The sequence below is a fragment of the Ranitomeya imitator genome, chromosome 2, assembly GCF_032444005.1.
Source record: "Ranitomeya imitator isolate aRanImi1 chromosome 2, aRanImi1.pri, whole genome shotgun sequence".
Taxonomy (NCBI): Eukaryota; Metazoa; Chordata; class Amphibia; order Anura; family Dendrobatidae; genus Ranitomeya; species Ranitomeya imitator.
The window spans coordinates 486,094,754-486,114,569 of record NC_091283.1 but is presented as its reverse complement, the minus strand read 5'-3'; the positions used below and the strand labels follow the sequence as shown (position 1 = coordinate 486,114,569).

Below are 19,816 nucleotides of genomic sequence, written 5' to 3'. Positions count from 1 at the left end.
GCTGGAAGACCCCAGAGCTAAACACCAAGAGGTAAGGCCATCTCTCTGCATCTCAAACCCTTTAGCATTGAACTCTATAGAATCAAAACCTATAGAATCTCCCCAGAGAACAAGCACAATATAAAATAAGCAACATGGAAAGAAATAACATTTTGGACAATGAAAATCCCAGCACTATAGCTAAGCCCCCTATAGAGGTCAGTGCCTCAGCCCCAGCAGATGGCAGGGTCTCAGGCGTAAAGGAGATAACATATCCCAGAGATCACAGGAGCATGAGAGAAAAAAAGGCCATAAAACATTCCATCATCAAAGAGAAACGAGAAACTCTCTTTGCAGACTTTACTAAGGCCTCTTTCACACTTCAGTCTTTTGGCGTCAGTCTAAAACCGCCATTTTCCTCAAATAGCGGATCTGCTATTTTCCCATAGACATACATTAGTGACGGATTGTGGCGGATGGTCTTCCATTCCATCCGCCATGTGACGGATCCGTCGAGATTTGGCGGACGTCATCTAGACATTGACGGACACTATAACGTTTTTTGTCTACGCCGAAATGGCGGTTCGCGACGGATCCGTCACGTCCACTATTCTATAGAATGGGCGCCTATGGGCGACTGATCCGTTGCAACCGTCATTTCGGCGGATCCGTCGCCCCAATCCGCTTTTCCAAAAGGTAGATACTTTTCCCTGACAACCCCTAAGTAACGGATCCGTAAAAAAAATGGATCCGTTAGAACCGTTTTCTCAACAATTGTGACGGATCCATCGATCCGTCACTATGTCGGAGCGGACTGACGCCAAACAACTGAAGTGTGAAAGAAGCCTAAGAAAGAGAATAGAAAGACAAATTACCTCTTCTATAGTGAGCAGCCTGAGGCATGGCACACAGCCTTGTGCAAATACTATAAAAACATTCTAAAAGGTGGCATCAGCAGGGGCCGACAAATCAGAGTAAAAGACCCACAAAATGAGGATATCTCACTCACCATCAATCTATACCACTCTGGCATAATAGTCATACAGGGCAATGAGGACAACCTTGAGGCATTTGAGGAAATCTTCCCTCATATCAAACTCAAGGCTCAAAAATATAAAATAGTTAAGCCAGCACGTAGAAGGTGTGATGGGCCCACACGTATAAAAAAGACCACCAGGGACCCCCCCTGCAGCCCAAAGCCCTAATAATGCACTCCCCTCATTGGACACCCTTAGAGAATGCCTGTCTCAGCTGGAGAGGGACTTCACACTGCTTAAGGAACAGATCCAAAGATGGACAAATGACCCAACAGATGCAGAGATAACCAGACTGAAGTGTGTACTGGACTCAGCAGTGCAGGAAATCAAACATGAACTATATAAACTACGGCAAGAAAATGCTAAATTAAAAGGAGAAATAGAAAACCTAAAGAGCCAGACACCACCCCTAACACAGGAGGGGGACCCAGGGAAGGAGATCGGTGAAGACACAATGAGAGCTAACAGCCAAACCACCACTAACTTAAATAACTGCCTAAATATTGAGGGCAAAATAGAAAATAACCAAGAACCACAGGATGGGCCAGACCCAAGCACCAAACAAACCCCAAGTCTAGAACAACAGCAGACCACAACAACAGGACACAGCAACAAGAAGAACATTAACAGAATCTCCCATAGGAGCAGCCAACCAACATGTCCTGATATAGTCCTGATTATAGACTCCAACGGAAAATACGTCAATACAAGGCGACTCTTCCCAGGAAAAAAGGTCTCCAAAATCCGCTGCTCAACTATAGAACAAGCAAAGGCCGTAATTGACAATCCATATTTCACCAACCCAAACCACATCATCATACATACAGGCACCAACAATCTCCAGGACCAACACCAGCAGGTAGCAGGACAATTGTGTCAGCTGGCAGAGACCACACAACAGAAGTTCCCCAGCAGCAAGATCATCCTGTCATCTCTGCTGCCAAGAAAAGATTCCTTCCAATACATCACCCAAGACATCAACAGAGAACTAGTAGCCAAGATCACTACGATGCTAGACATCACCCTGGCACAGCATCCCATCATAAACCTCCACCACCTGTATGATGACAAACATCTCAACAACCAAGGAGTCAGCCTTCTTGCCAAAGAACTTAAAGATATTGTACTCAACAGAGTCCCCGGACCAAGAACCCATACAAACCGTAAACCTATAGAAAGAGCACCAACTAACAATCCAAAAACGGAATATGCTCAACGAACTGGAAACTGCAACCTGTATGCAAAACCAGTCTATGAGAGACACAAACCATGGAAGACACCACCCTCCCCACACAGAGTGAAACAGAGCAGTGAGCTGGCAGAAATAAAGACCATGATCAGCTCCATTTGCAAGAAACTCACGCGACTGGACCAATTGCCTACAACAAGGTCACCAGTCAGCAACCCAAGATGTCCTATGCAGGACAGCCCATTACAAGGTATACAGCTACACAATGTCAACTCTAATCATTAGTAGCTGGAACATCCAGGGCCTGAACACCTCCGCCTTCGGATACAAGACAAACGACCCAGACTTTAACCAAAGACTGAAAGACATTGATATACAGATCCTCCTTGAAACATGGACTAAGGCCAATTATGAATCCTATGTCCCCATCGGATACAGGGAATTCTCTGTCTCCGCCCTGAAAAACAAAAACATCAAACAGGGCCGGAGCTCAGGAGGAATATTAGTATGGTACAAAGAAGAGCTCCATGAACATATCAGAGCAGTGAAGAGAGGAGACAGCCACATCTGGATAAGAATAAGCCGCTCCATCCTCACATCCGTGGCCGACATCTACCTCTGTGCAGTGTACGTAGCTACTCCAGAGTCTCCATACTTCAACCCAGACAGCTTTGAGACCCTAAAGACTGAAGCTGCCCAGACTCTTGGCAACGTTCTCATCTACGGAGACCTCAACGCAAGAACGGGAAGAGAAAGAGACTACCTGACCACTGATGGAAACATCTATATACTTGGAGCAGATACCGACTGTGATAACCCAGTACACACCGACAGGAACAGCTATGATTGCACAGTTAATAAAAGCGGCAGAACGCTGTTGAACCTATGCCGAAGCCTTGGACTTCGTATCCTCAATGGCCGCACCAAGGGAGACTCACTGGGAAGACATACCCTAAACTCCCATGTGGGCAGCAGTGTGATAGACTATGCCATCACAGATATGGACCCTACAAATATTGGTGCCCTTATAGTCACCCCACAAACACATCTGTCAGACCATAACCAACTGCTCCTATACATCAAATCCACAAAGAAATCACCCTCACAAACCCCGCAAAAGACCGGCCTCTTTAGCCTGCCACCATCCTTCAAATGGTCCAAGATGTCGGCCCCAAAATACAAAGATGCCATCAACAGACCAGAGATCAAGGAGAAGCTCCAATGTTTGCATAATAACGTGTATGAACTCAACCCAGAAGGAGTACACCTAGCGGTAAAGACCTTAATGACATTCTATATGCCATGGCAGAAATGTCTGACCTGAAAAGAAGCATCAACAAGAGACCGATTAAACAAAATCACAGCAACTGGTTTGACAAAGAATGCAAGACCATACGGAAGGCCCTAAGAATGGCCTCAAATAAAAAACAGAGACCCCAACAACCCCACTCTGAGAGAAGCCTACCTCACTGTACAATGAAATTACAAAGCCATCCTCAGAAAGAAAAAGCAAAACGACATCTCTACCAAACTACTCCAAGATGCCCTTGAAGACAACAAATTTTGGGAACTGTGGAATCACCTTGGATCCAACCAGAAAAGCAACAGCCTCCACATCCAGAGCGGCAACATCTGGCTCCAGTACTTCAAGGACCTCTACAATGACATCCCAAGTAAAGACCTGAACCTGGCAGAAAAAGAGCTTGTGAAAAAACTGAAAGATATGGAGGAAAAGTTCAAAGATTTCCAAAATCCTCTGGATACACCAATCACACTGACAGAAATAACAGAAAGGATCACACAGATAAAAGGTAAAAAAGCCAGTGGTCCAGATGGGATCCTCCCAGAAAGGCTGAAATACAGCCCTCCAGACATCCAGGCTGCGATAACAAAACTATTTAATATTGTACTGCAGGCCGGCTGCTTCCCTAAAAACTGGAACCATGGCCTCATAACCCCTATACACAAAAATGGGGACAAGTACGACCCAGCAAACTACCGAGGGATATGTGTCAGCAGCAACCTGGGTAAACTCTTCAACTGCATCCTGAACAAGAGGATCCTCACCGAGCACAACGTCCTCAGCAAGAGCCAAGCAGGGTTCATGCCAAACCACCGCACCAGTGACCACATCTACACTCTGCACAGCCTCATCAAGAGCCACGTCCACAATACAAAGAACGGGAAGATATACGCTTGTTTTGTGGACTTCAAGAAGGCCTTCGACTCAGTGTGGCACCCAGGACTATTCCTAAAATTGCTGGGGAGCGGAATAGGAGGCAAAACCTATGACGTCATCCGAAGCTCCTACACTGAGAACAGTTGCAGTGTGAAGGTCAACGGAAGGAGGACGGCCTATTTCCAACAGAGTCGAGGAGTGAGACAGGGCTACAGCCTCAGTCCAACGCTCTTTAACATCTACATCAATGAGCTGGCAGTGGCCCTAGAGTCCTCCTCAGCACCAGGGCTCACCCTCCATGACACCCAGGTGAAATTTCTGCTGTATGCAGATGACCTCGTGCTGTTATCACCAACTGAGAAAGGCCTCCAAGACCATCTGAAAATCCTAGAGACCTTCAGTAGCACATGGGCACTGCCAACTAATATCATGGTGTTCCAGAAAAGAAAGCAGAAACCCACCGGCCATCCTACCTTTATGATGGACAACCGTCCACTTACAGAAACCAACAGGTACACCTACCTGGGCCTAGAACTCAGCCAGTCAGGGAGCTTCAAGCAAGCCATAGAGTTACTAAAAGACAAGGCATCCAAAGCCTTCTATGCCATCAGAAGGCGTCTGTACCACCTCAAGGCACCAGTAACCGTATGGCTAAAAAATTTTGACTCCATCATTGCCCCAATCCTTCTATACGGTAGTGAGGTCTGGGGCCCAGTCTCATACCCAAACTGGTCAAAATGGGACGCTGGGCCGACAGAAATATTCCACCTAGAGTTTTGCAAGCATCTTCTCCAAGTCCATCAGAGCACATCAAATAGCGCCTGCCGAGCAGAGCTGGGCAGATTCCCACTACACATCGCAATAAAGAAGAAGGCACTGTCATTCAAGGCTCATCTACAAAGTAGCAGTCCCAGCTCCTACCATCACAAAGCCCTCCTACACCAGGAAGCCTCAGGAAGCATCCCAAGAAAAAGTACCCAAAGCCAGTCTGACCAAGCCATCAACCTCCATGGCCTGACAAAAGGTGAAATCCAGAAAATGGTACACAAAGTCAAAGAGGAATATCTCCGCATCTGGAGGAACGACATAAACAAATCCAAGAAACTGACAATATACCGGAATCTACAGAGGGAGTACAAACTGGCCCCATATCTAGAGAAACTAGAATACCCCAAAGATCGACAGATCCTGAGCCGGTACAGACTGAGTGCCCACAGCCTTCTCATCGAATTCGGGCGGCACCGACAGAACTACAAGCCCCGAGAGAGCAGACTGCCAGCAGTGCCCCCAGGAGGCCATGGAGGATGAGGCCCACTTCCTGCTGAGATGCCCCAAATACTCCGCAGTGAGGGACACTCACTTCAAGAGACTGTCTGATCTCCTCCCAGACTTCACCTCCAAGGAGGAGGAAGAGAAACTGCCGATAATACTGGGGGAAGAGGAAAGTGCAGTGGCTGTAGCAGCGGAATATGTCAGTGCCTGCCACAGACTAAGAGGAGCCTGATATGTCATGGACTCCTGTACCCCAACACTGGACATATCCCCTATCCCCTGACTAAAGAACCTGATATGTCATGGACTCCTATACCCCACCCTGGAAACATCCCCTATCCTCTAAAAGGAATTTGATATACCCTGGACCTCTATATGCCTCCCTCCCCCACCCCCGTATTTTTACCATATGCTTTGGCAATGCTAACATGTACTTAGTCCTGCCAATAAAGCTCATTTGAATTTGAAAGGAAGATTCAAGAATACTAAAGTGAGGATACAGTCAGCCAGGCAAATTGATGCCTCTAAAATTACTACATGTAGCATTTACCACGCCAAACTGCAAATGACGCATGCGTCGTCAAACATGGCAAAACGCAACCGATCGCAGACATATCGTCTCTAATGTTAAATATAGGAATACACAACGCATGCGGATAATTACGGAAGAAACGCTGCGGACATAACCGCAAATGTGAAACTGGCCTAAAGCAGACAGCTGGGGGTTTTATTCTCAAGCTGGTAAGGAGTCATGGATATTGCCTGCCCCCCAGCCTAGAAATAGTCACTCATAAAATGTGCATCTATTAGATGTGCCAATTCTGGCGCCTTGCCCTGTAGCAGTGGCAAGTGGGGTTGTCAAAACGTGGCAGCTGCTGGAGCCAGCTCTCATCATTGTCCACTGCTCACACTGAAATCAGCGCAAGCAGGGGACAATGGTGAGAGTTGTTTTCAGCCCACGCTGTCTACATATAGTGTAACATGAAGAATAAAATACACATTATACTCATCTTAACACCTAATCCCCTGAAGCCATTGTCCCCTTTAAAAAATGCCATAATCTATCTGTGCGACATTTGCTCTTTAGCATGAGCCGGTGGCCTAAGAAGACGTCTCATACTAAAGAGCTGGGGAGAATAACTCGCTGCAGCGAGAGCGGGCGCATGAACTGTTCTGACCTCTGCCGGTTTTTCTCGGGTGCCAGTCTGTGTGATACTGGCGCGGCATATGTATGCCACACGTATGAAAGACACAGATATTTTCAATATGGGAAATATCAGAATGTGTGAAGGCGGTCTCAAGGGGGTTTTCCACTAACAAAGATAATTTTAAAGCTGATTTTAATAAATAGATCTTGGAATAATAACAATTTCCACAATTAGATATGTTTAAAAAAAATAATAATGTTCCTGTGCTGAGATAATCTTATAAATGTGCCCCTGCTGTGAACTGTGTAATGGCTGTGTCTGACCGTACAGGGACATGGTCTGATCATACCACAGCCCCTGGGCAGGGGAGGAAGCTAAAGAGTATACAGACAGGACAGCAGGGGATCACAGCTCATTCCTCCGGCTGATAGATGCACTTGATGGTTGATTTAAATCAGCCATCAAGTGCTGGGAAAGATGTGGGGTCAGCGTACAAAAGCAGGGATGGTACATGTACGTGAAAGGTATTGAAGGGGTTAAAGACTACCCTGATATATCCCCATATACGTTTTCTGCCAGTTTTATGCTTTTTTACTTTGTCCCCTGGCAGCAGCTCTGTTGCCATAGCGATTACTTCCTCTTCATATTCCTCTGCTCCCCGATACTACATTTCCCATCATTCCTTGTGCTGGGCTGTAAGCCAGCAGTGAGCACACCCCCTGCAATTCCGCCTACACCCCCACCCCCAGCTTCACACACATCAGCACCATCTCTAGTACAAGACACTGCAGGGAATAGAAGTAATGTACAAACACCATTACACCAGCCCTGACAATAAAGATTATCCCCTACTTCCCCTCACTGACTTGTAGGATTGGATAGATCAATGGTTGGAGAGAGATCAGTGTGTAATGAATCTCTGCACTGTTAGAATAATGAAGACCAATGCATAACAGGCAATGCCATACCCCAAAGACAGCTGCTGTAAAGCTACAATCTGATTAAATTGCTACCAAAAAGTGAACATTTAAAGGAAAATTATGGCTGTATTGCAGCTTAAATAATAAAAACAAGGTTAATAAATAGAACAAAATTTAAATGGCATAGTATGGGGAGAGATGAGTAAATCGCCCTCACTATGGCCGGCTTCACACTTGCGAGTTTTACGGACGTAAGAGCGCAGAAACTACGTCCGTAAAACTCGCAAAAAATACGGCACAATTATTCTCTATGCCCCTGCTCCTATCTGCCGTATTTTACTGATCAGTATTATACGGCTTTCTACGGCCGTACAAAATCGCAGCATGCTGCGTTTGTCACCGTACTGCGCAAGAAATACGCCAATGAAAGTCTATGGAAGCGTGAAAAATACGGATTACACACGGACAAGCAGTCTGACTTGCGAGAAATACGCAGCGCTGTTAGAGAGAAAAGCCGGCAATTCAGTGCGGTGTACAGTAAAATCACACTGACAGCTTCCAGTCCAATAGGTAGAATAAATGTGTACACATAGAATAGGTATATATATATATATATATATATATGTCAGTGAGACACATATATGTATATATATTAATATTTTTTCCAGCGCTATACAGCTTGAAAGCCGGTAATTCAATTACCGGCTTTTTCTTTCTCCTTCCTAAAACCCGACATGATTTGAGACATGGTTTACATACAGTAAACCATGTCTTCTCTCCTTTATTTTTTGCAGATTCCACACTACTAATGTCAGTAGTGTGTATCTGCAAAATTTGGCCGTTCTATCTACTAAATTAAAGGGTTAAATGGCGGAAAAAATTGGCGTGGGCTCCCGCACAATTTTCTCCGCCAGAGTAGTAAAGCCAGTGACTGAGGGCAGATATTAATAGCCTGGAGAGGGTCCACGGTTATTGGCCCCCCCCTGGCTAAAAACACCTGCCCCCAGCCACCCCAGAAAAGGCACATCTGGAAGATGCGCCTATTCTGGCACTTGGCCACTCTCTTCCCATTCCCGTGTAGCGGTGGGATATGGGGTAATGAAGGGTTAATGCCACCTTGCTATTGTAAGGTGACATTAAGCCTAATTAATAATGGAGAGGCGTCAATTATGACACCTATCCATTATTAATCCAATTGAATGAAAGGGTTAAAAAAAACACACACACATTATTAAAAATTATTTTAATGAAATAAAAACAAAGGTTGTTGTAATATTTTATTTAACGCCCAATCCAATCACTGAAGACCCTCGTTCTGTAAAAGAAAAAACATAATAAACCAACAATATACTTACCTTCCGCAGATCTGTAAAGTCCAACGATGTAAATCCTTCTGAAGGGGTTAAAACATTTTGCAGCAAGGAGTTCCGCTAATGCAGGCTGCTCCTTGCTGCAAAATCCCGGGGAATGAAGCTAAATATAGGTCAATGATCTATATTTAGCTTCATTTGCGGTGAGGCGCCCTCTGCTGGATGTTCATAGATCGTGGGAACTTACCTAGAAGGCCTGGGAGCTTTCTAGGAAAGTTCCCACGATCTAGGAACAGCCAGCAGAGGGCGCCTCACCGCAAATGAAGCTAAATATAGGTCATTGACCTACTTTACCTTCATTTTCCGGGGTTTTTGCAGCCATGAGCATCATTGCATTAGCAAAGCTCGTGGCTGCAAAATATTTTAACCCCTTCAAATGGATTTACATCGTTGGATGTTACAGATCTGCGGAGGGTAAGGATATTGTTGGTTTATTATGTTTTTTTACTTACAGAACGAGGGTCTTCAGTGACTGGATTGGGCGTAGAATAAAATACTCCAACAACCATTGTTTTTATTTCATTAAAATAATTTTAAATAATGTGTTTGTGTTTTATTTAACCCTTTACTACAATTGGATTAATAATGGATAGGTGTCATAATTGACGCCTCTCCATTATTAATTAAGCTTAATGTCACCTTACAATAGCAAGGTGGCATTAACCCTTCATTACCCCATATCCCACCGCTACACGGGAATGGGAAGAGAGTGGCCAAGTGCCAGAATAGGCGCATCTTCCAGATGTGCCTTTTCTGGGGTGGCTGGGGGCAGGTGTTTTTAGCCAGGGGGGGACCAATAACCATGGACCCTCTCCAGGCTATTAATATCTGCCCTCAGTCACTGGCTTTACTACTCTGGCGGAGAAAATTGTGCGGGAGCCCACGCCAATTTTTTCCGCCATTTAACCCTTTAATTTAGTAGATAGAACGGCCAAATTTTGCAGATACACACTACTGACATTAGTAGTGTGGAATCTGCAAAAAATAAAGGAGAGAAGACATGGTTTACTGTATGTAAACCATGTCTCAAATCATGTCGGGTTTTAGGAAGGAGAAAGAAAAAGCCGGTAATTGAATTACCGGCTTTCAAGCTGTATAGCGCTGGAAAAAATATTAATATATATACATATATGTGTCTACTGACATACATACATATATATATATATATATATATATATATATATATATATATATATATATATATATTTTCTTTTTTTTTTTGGGACACATGGATCACTTCTATAGCGGTATGTTGGTTTTGCAAGCCTGCGAGAAAACCACGCAGTACGGATGCCATACGGATTACATACGGAGGATGCCATGCGCAAAAAACGCTGACACACCCTGCCTACGGAGGAGCTACGGACCACTATTTTCGGGACTTTTCGGCGTATTACGGCCGTAATATACGGACCGTATTTTCATACGCTGAGTGTGAAGCCGGCCTATATGTGTTTATAAAAGTCTATCATGTATCCATATGATGAAAGATCCCTATTTGTTGTCCCGTGGAGATAACAAATAGATTCATTCAGTCTTTTGTGTATGACATTTTCTCTAAGCAGGTGCCTGGTATATAACCTGGCATTTAAGGCCTCATACTCGCCTGCGTGAAAAATGAACGAGTGCAATCCGATAAAAAAAAAAAAATCGGATTGCACTCTGACTAATGTTTATGGTTCACTGCTTATCTGCGGTGTTTTTTTTTCTTTTTTCTTTCTCCGCTGAGATCGGACTGAAAAAGAAAAAAAAAATTGGCAGCATGCTGCAGATTGGCCACGTATATCATCCAAGACTTGCTAATGCAAGACAATGGGTACTAGAAAAAATCGCATGGTCCGTGCGCCTTCCAATTTTTACGTAACCATCTAGAAAACCTGACATTTCATCAGCCAAGTACAGTAAATTCACTATGTGACTAGTGATGAGCGAGTCTACTCGTTGCTCAGGTTTTCCCGAACATGCTCGGTGGTCTCAGAGTATTTGTTAGTGTTCGGAGATTTAGTTTTCATCCCCGCAGTTGAATGATTTACAGCTACTACCCAGGCTATGTACATGTGAGGGTTGCTATGGAATCCCCACATGTAATCAAGCTGGCTAACAGCTGTAAATCATTCAACTGAGGCGATGAAAACGAAATCTCCAAACACTAATAAATACTCGGAGATCACCCGAGCAACAAGTACACTCGCTCATCACTATATGTGACCCGTCTAAATAGAATAGATATATACCATATAAGCCGAGGCACCTAATTTTACCACAAAAAACTGGGAAAACTTATTGACTCAAGTATAAGCCTGGTATGCATTGCCTATTCATTCCCCATCCTGGTATGGATTGCCTCTTCATCCCCCATCCTGGTCTGCATGGCCCCCCATCCTCGTCTACATGGCCTCCTCCTCATCCCTATCCTGGTCTGCATGGCCTCCTCCTCATCCCTATCCTGGTCTGCATGGCCTCCTCCTCATCCCTATCCTGGTCTGCATGGCCTCTTCCTCATCCCTATCCTGGTCTGCATGGCCTCATCCTCATCCCTATCCTGGTCTGCATGGCCTCATCCCTATCCTGGGTATGCATGGCTTCTTCCTCATCCCTATCCTGGTATGCATGCATGCATCCTCAATAATCAGAACCTCCCACTCCCGTCTCCAAGACTTTACACGTACTGCGCCGATTCTTTGGAATGCACTACCCAGGTTAATACGATTAATCCCCAATCCCCACAGTTTTAAGCGTGCCCTAAAAACTCATTTGTTCAGATGGGCCTTCCACATCAACGCATTAACCTAACTATCCCTGTGTGGCCCATTAAAAAAAAAAAACATAATCAGGTTCCTCGCAACATGTTTTCATACACTTTATGCAGTTATTAGCCCTCTGTGTTTGTACTGCTACATACTTAGGCAGTTAACTGGTTAATGCAGCTTTACATGAACACCCGAGCCTTACACTGTGGCTGGTCCGAATAACTAAAGCAATTGTTACCATCCACCTCTCGTGTCTCCCCTTTTCCTCATAGTTTGTAAGCTTGCGAGCAGGGCCCTCATTCCTCTTGGTATCTATTTTGAACTGTGATTTCTGTTATGCTGTAATGTCTATTGTCTGTACAAGTCCCCTCTATAATTTGTAAAGCGCTGCAGAATATGTTGGCGCTATATAAATAATATTATTATTATTATGCATGGCTTCCGCCTCATCCCTATCTTGATATCCATGGCCCCCATCAGGAAAACCTAAATAAAAAAGCCATCCTACTTACTGTCCCTCGTGGCGTCTTGTTCAGGTGCCAGCAGCGGCCGGGCGGTCGCAAGTGCCTGCTACTTAAGAGAATGAATATCCACTGCCCCCCACGCTCATGGGCGTGGAGGGGAGTGAATATTCATCTCTTTAAGTAGCGGGCACACATGATGACCCAGCTGCTGCCACTCGAGTATAAGCTGAGGGGCTTTTTCAGCACAAAAAAATGTGCTGAAAAACTCTGCTTATGCTAGAGTACTACGGTACATTGAATAGATAAAAAGATGTCAGTGACTTATATAATTCGTGCAGTGCGAGCATAGTTTAATGTTCATGTATTTAGTTAATAATTCAATAACTTAGAGAGGGAAACAAATGGCGTGGGATCTCCCGACACTTTAATAACCAGCTCGGGGCAAATGTTTATAGCCAGGGAAGGACGTAATTATCCCAGGAAGCTCCATCTTCTATTTATTTATTTTTTTTATATCAGCTCAGCTGTCTATGTGGCCGTTACTGGTAATTTCTAATGCCCCTCCCCCCCCCCTTCCAAAAAAAAAAATGATGTGGGGGCCCTACTATAATTATTAACCAGCAAAGGTTAGGTAGATAGACGGACAGACAGCTGCAGGTTGATATTAATAGGCTAGGAAGGGCCATGGATATTTGCCCCCAGACGAAAAATATCAGCCTTCAGCTGCCTCAGAAATGGCACATCCATAAGATGCACCAGTTCTGGCACTTTGCCTCTGCTCTTCCCACTTTCCCTAGTAATAGCATTGGGATTTTGTATTGGCAGTTGACAAGAAACCCAGTGGTTAGTAATGGAGTGGCGACTATAAGACACCACATTACTAAACCCATAGTCAAATTGTAAAATAAAACACAGCCTGAGTAAAGTCCTTTATTTGAAATAATATACCACCATGTTCCTCACCTGTCTGATGAGAAGATAATCCATTTGTCCTGTGACAAGTCTAGCTCTCCTGCATCTAGATGCCATGCGAACGTTGGCGTGATGCGAGCGTTAAGCCTGGCATCCAGCAGCAACGCTGAGCTAAACATGAACTCCGTTCACCTCACTGAGCTCACCTCAGAACTTACTCACGCTAGTGGCGATGTAAGGTAAACTGAGTTCATCGGCTACGATCTCCACTCACCTTCTTCACGTCACCGAGAGACACTGATGCTGTGCTATGACACGCAGCGCAGTGTCTCTGCTGGATGCCAGGCTGAACACTTGCATTATGCCAATGTTCATCATGGCATCTAGATATAGCAGGCCTAGACTCGTCAAGGAACAAATGGATTATTTTTTCGTCGGACAGGTGAGGAATATGGTGGTTTATTAGTTTGTCTTTTACACGTGACTTGGGCATCGGTGGATTATCTTCTTGTTGGACAGGTGAGTATAAGTTTTGCTTTTTTAACTTTAAAATTACATGGGTAAAAATTGGAGGGGAGTGATTATTTGAAATAAAGGACTTTAAAGTTTAAAGTTCATTCTATGTCCTCCGTAGTACACGCCTGCGCAAGGCAAGATTGCCTTGTGCAGGCATGTACTACGTAGGACAGAGAATGAACTTCAATCCAATATTGCAGCCAGCATGCAGCCAGCGGGTAAGGAAAGGGTGAATCAAACACCCGAAAACCCTGCCCCTATGGCTGAAAATTGTTCCCTCCAAATTCAGGTGACAGAGCCCCTTTAAACAATGTTTTATTTCATAGAAAGAATCCGCTGCTATCCCACGCTGTCCTGTCTGTATACTCTTTTCCTTCCTGCCCTGCCCAGGAGATGTGGTATGATCAGACCATGTCCCTGTACGGTCAGACACGGCCATTACACAGTAGGGGCACATACAGGGCTGCCACTAGAAATTTCAAGGCCCCATACTGGCAAAATTTCTGCGGCTCCCTTGAGACTCCGCCCAGGCTCCACCCCAGCCCCGCCTCCACGCTCCATTCCTCAAACTGTCCACTGTCCCACCACTCTTTCTTGGAAAAACTCCACTTCTCACCTATCACACATTAACAGTTCCCATCACCAGATCACACATATAGCCGGCAGCTTTTGTTTTGGCCAAAATATTTTTTAAGCCACCAAAATGACAAGGTAGACACTTTTGGCCGGGCCCTACTCTACTGTAACCTATTAAATATTTGTTAAAATATGCAATACAATTTAGGTATATTTTTATTTATTTTTAAATTTTTAAAATGACCTATAATACCACATACAAGGAACAAATACCACAGCACCATGACCAGACACCATATCACCACAGTGACCTATAATACTATCTACAAGGCACAGATACCGCCACACCATGACCAGATGACATATTACCACCACAGTGATCGAATAATATCAAATACAAGGAACAAATACCACAACATCATGACCAGACCACATATTACCATCACATAGTGACTGAATACTACAATACTGATCAATCATAATAAAAAAAAAAAAGAAACACAATACTATCACCATCAGTGCCATTATACACAGGATATCTGTACTTAGTATGCAGTGTCTGTGTACAGGTAATACAGTGATCACCAGTGACATTATACACAGGACCTCTGTATATAGTATACAGTGTATAGTGTCAGTGTATAGGTAACACACTGACTCACCAGTGACATCTCTAGGTGAAGTCCTTCATCTTTAATCCATTACTTAATTTTCCGAACTTCTACATTACACCACATGAAGAATGCGACATAGTATCACTCTACACAGTAATAGGACCGCCCCCCCATTTAGAACAGTATACTCAAAAAATAAAATAAATTCATCACTGCAGTAATAATATCCCTTAATTAGCCCCTATGGTAATAATATTCGCCATCCTAGCCCCCGTGTGTCTCATTCCTGGCGTCAGCCATATGTTCTCCCATCCTGCCCTAATGAGTATCCATCCTGCCCCATATGATCTCCCCATCCTGCCCCATCTGTCTCCATCGTATCCATCCTGCCCCATGATCCTGCCCCATCTGTCTCCAATCCTGCCTCCAGTGTCTCCAATCATGCCCGTATCACCATTCTGCCCCGTCTCCAATCATGCCCCCTGTGTCTCAATTCTGCCCCATCTGTCTCCAGTCATGACCCAGTGTCTCCAGTCATGCCGCCATGTCTGTCATCCTGCCCCCTGTGTCTCCAATCATGCCCCGTTTCTCCATTCTTCCCCTGTGTCCAGCAATCTGCCCCCCGTGTCCAGCAATCTGCCCCCCCTGTGTCCAGCAATCTGCCCCCCCCTTTGTCCAGCAATCTGCCCCCCCCTTTGTCCAGCAATCTGCCCCCCCTGTGTCCAGCTATCTGCCCCCCCGTGTCCAGCTATCTGCCCCCCCCTGTGTCCAGCAATCTGCCCCCCCTGTGTCCAGCAATCTGCCCCCCCTGTGTCCAGCTTTCTGCCCCCAACCCCCCCCCCCCCCCCCCCCACTGTGTCCAGCTTTACTGCCCTGGGCCCCCCCGAATCGCCGCTCTCAATTTAGAAAAGAAAAAAAAAGTTCTGCTTACCTGCCGCACTCCTGCTCTCTCCACGCAGCTGAAGCGTGTACTCGCCGGCGACTGACAATGACGTCAGACGCCGGCGACCTGCACGCTGCGGCTGTTAACTATTGACGTGCGGGCGCGGGCCCGCACGTCAATAGCATTAAACAGCTGCAGCGCCGGCCGCCGCTAAGGGCCCGGTTCAGCCTACGGCTGCCGGTAGGGGCCCTGCTCACCGGGCCCGAGACGCCAGTCACGGCTGTAATGCCCTTATGGCGGCCCTGGGCACATATATAAGATTATCTCAGTAGAGGAACATTTTACACATCCAATTGTGGAAATTATTATTACAAGATCTATTAACCCCTTTAAGGACATGGTATGCAGTGGGCAAGCCCTTTAATCCTGGAGCGCCTGTACACTGACTAGTCCAGGAGCGTCGTCCCTCATTCTTGCAATTTGTTGGTATCCCGCTCTCAGTGATGTGATTAACAAACGTGTGTAGGAAGGAGGAGAACAAGTTTCCCTCTTCTCCTCCTTGCTCTCCTCGGACACGAGTATTCAACTGTAAAGTATTGGTAGACCGTTTCTGTTGTGGTTGTAAACGTAATGTTATGTTTGTTTTTCTATCTCTTACCTCTACAGAAAATACCGTCCACTCCACCGCTCCTTCTCCAACTTCCCCGAGTGCTCATTTATCTCATCAGACCGAGGTCCTTTTGAGACTGCTCTCACCATCCACAGTACACATAAAGACAGGGATGTTGGGTAGGTCCTACCGGCCATGTGCCTTCAAAGGGGTTTCCCTAATGGAAGTACTTTTTGTATTTGTACATAGTAGATGTGTGACCTCTGTACATCTTTCATCTGTACTAAATAATCCCAGGTTTGCCATTATTTCATAGTAATGCAGTTTTGTACTACACCATTCTATTAACGTGTTCCCATATCGGGTGCATAACGGGTACATTGCTGTATCTGCATGCACAGGCCCTGAGCCTGGCTGCAGGATAACTGATCACTTTCATCCAAGCCATGGACACGGTGCTCTTTTTCATGTGACGTAGGAAGCATTTCTTTGGTAAATACCGATAGGTGACTCTAAACTGGCCGCCTTTGGGCCTAACAAAACGTTCTTCAGGTCTGTGTAGTGATTCTGTGTGGATACCAAAGTAAAAATGTCTCACAACTAAACTAAAGTCTAAATTAATTTATTTTATTTTTTTTATCATTTTTTACATAGACATTTTTATTAACCTGCACGCTAAAACTAACACCTTCCTATAATTTTTTTTATGCATTTTTCACTTAACCCCTTCACGACCTTGCCCTTTTCCATTTTTGCGTTCTCAGTTTTCGCTCCCCTCCTTCCCAGAGCAATAACTTTTATTTTTCAGTCAATATGGCCATGTGAGGGCTTGTTTTTTGCAGGACAAGTTGCACTTTTCAACGACATCATTGGTTTTAGCATGTCGTGTACTAGAAAACAGGAAAAAAATTCCAAGTGCGGTGACATTGCAAAAAAAGTGCAATCCCACACTTATTTTTTGTTTGGCTTTTTTCCTTGGTTCACTAAATGCTAAAACTGACCAGCAATTATGATTCTCCAGGTCATTACGAGTTCATAGACACCAATCATGTCTAGGTTATGTTTTATCTAAGTGGTAAAAAAAAAAAATTGCGCAATTTTCCAATACCCGTAGCGTCTCCATTTTTTGTGATCTGGGGTCGGGTGAGGGCTTATTTGTTGCGTGCTGAGCTGATGTTTTTAGTGATACCATTTTGGTGTAGATACGATCTTTTGATCGCCCGTTATTACATTTTAATGCAATGTCGCGGCGACCAAAAAGATGTAATTCTGACGTTTCAAATTTTTTTCTCGCTACGCCGTTTAGCGATCAGGTTAATCCTTTTTTTTTTTTTTTATTGATCGGGCGATTCTGAACTGGGCAATACCAAATATGTGTAGGTTTGGTTTTTGTTTTTTTTATTGTTTTATTTTGAATGGGGCGAAAGGGGGGTGATATAAACTCTTATATTTTTTATTTTTTTCATATTTTTAAAACATTTTTTTTTTTTTTACTTTTGCCATTCTTCAATAGCCTCCATGGGAGGCTAGAAGCTGGCACAACGCTCTTCTATATAGCAGCGATCATTAGATCGCTGCTATGTAGCTGAATTGCAGGCTTGCTATGAGTGCCGTCCACAGGGTGGCGCTCACAGCAGGCCGGCATCAGTAACCATAGAGGTCTGAAGGACCTCTATGGTTACTGTCCTGATGCATCGCTGACCCCCGATCATCTGACGGGGGTCGGCGATGCGATCATTTCTGGCCGGAAGCACCGGTTAAATGCCGCTGTCAGCGTTTGACAGCGGCATTTAAAGGGAACCTGTCGCCTGAATTTGGCGGGACCGGTTTTCGGTCATATGGGCGGAGTTTTCGGGTTTTTGATTCATCCTTTCCTTACCCGCTGGCTGCACGCTGGCCGCCATATTGGATTGAAGTTCATTCTGTGTCCTCCGTAGTACACGCCTGCGCAAGGCAATCTTGCCTTGTGCTCGCGCAGTATGCTTTGCCCAACTGCGGGCAAAGCCGAAAAGCATTAGTGCGCATGCGCTGGCACACTATGTTCTGGAACAGTATGCTTTGCCCAATTGTGGGCAAAGCCGAAGAGTATTAGTGCGCATGCGCCGGCGTACTATGTCCCAGAACACATAGTTCCGGGACATAGTGCGCCGGCGCATGCACACTAATGCTTTTCGGCTTTGCCCGCAGTTGGACAAAGCATACTGCGCGTGCGCAAGGCAAGATTGCCTTGCGCAGGCGTGTACTACGGAGGACAGAGAATGAACTTCAATCCAATATTGCGACCAGCGTGCAGCCAGCGGGTAAGGAAAGGGTGAATCAAACACCCGAAAACTCCACCCATATGACCGAAAATCGGTCCCACCAAATTCGGGTGACAGGTTCCCTTTAACTGGTCAATATTGGTGGGTGAATCGCGATTTCACCCACCTCTATTGCGGGCACATGTCAGCTGTTCAAAACAGCTGACATGTCCCGGTTTTGAGGTGGGCTCACCGCTGCAGCCCACATCAAAGCAGGGGACCCGACCTCCGCAGTAATAGTATGGAGGTCGGGAAGGGGTTAAAGGAGCACTCTCATCAATAGGTTTTATCCTCTTAATATATGGCAAGCATCATGTTATACAGCACTTTGTGCTTACAATTGCTCATTTTTACTTTCTACCCACTTAATTCTTCTCTTTCCTCTACTCTTTGTAGAAGCAGGAAATTTCTTGTCCCTGCATTTATCACCACCCTCTTTAGCTCCTGACCCAGCTGCTCCCTCCTCTCTCTGCCAGGGACTTTTGCAGTGACATTTAGGGAAGATTGACCTCCTGTTTCTACATAGCGCTTAGAAGGATTCAGCTAGTCAGTTTTTAATCACGTGATGTCATAGATCTAATGGAAAAGAGAAGAATTAGCTGGGTAGAAGAGCAATTGTAAGCACACAATGCCATATAATATGATGACTGCAATATATTAAGAGGATACAAATTTTGATGTCAGGACGAGGAGTTCTTCTTTAATGTTACTCTGAGTGTTCTCATGATGCTGGTTGTTGTATGTACTGATTGCTGAACTATTGTGGAGCTTCACCTATTATTTTTTTTTGTTTTGTGTCATTTGAAGTCGGCACATTTGTCCATGCCACACACATTGATATGGATTGTATGCCTGCATTAGTCTGACTATGATCAAGGCATGGAGAAAGTGTTAGTGTCAACCCTCCATCCCTCTCATTTTGTTGACTACCTATGTATATTAATATCTGCTCCCATTATAATTAGGAAACAGGACAAGGATGGGGGTGAAAGACCACAGAACTGGGAGAAGAGTGGATATTGTGAATGCTGTCATATCACCTACAGAAAGCTTTGTGAGGTAAGAGGAGCATCTCATTAAAAGGTAGGAATGGAAAT

The 19,816-nt window shown here is 44.9% G+C and overlaps 1 protein-coding gene across 1 annotated transcript in view; it reads left to right on the top strand.

Moving 5' to 3' along the window:
- Window positions 1-19,816, top strand: part of DBF4B (DBF4B-CDC7 kinase regulatory subunit) — a 57,016-nt gene that overhangs the window by 27,276 nt on the left and 9,924 nt on the right. Inside the window, exons 10-11 of the mRNA XM_069751396.1 lie at window positions 16,476-16,598; window positions 19,685-19,778. Coding sequence (XP_069607497.1) covers window positions 16,476-16,598; window positions 19,685-19,778 — 217 coding nt within the window. The remainder of the gene's footprint in view (window positions 1-16,475; window positions 16,599-19,684; window positions 19,779-19,816) is intronic.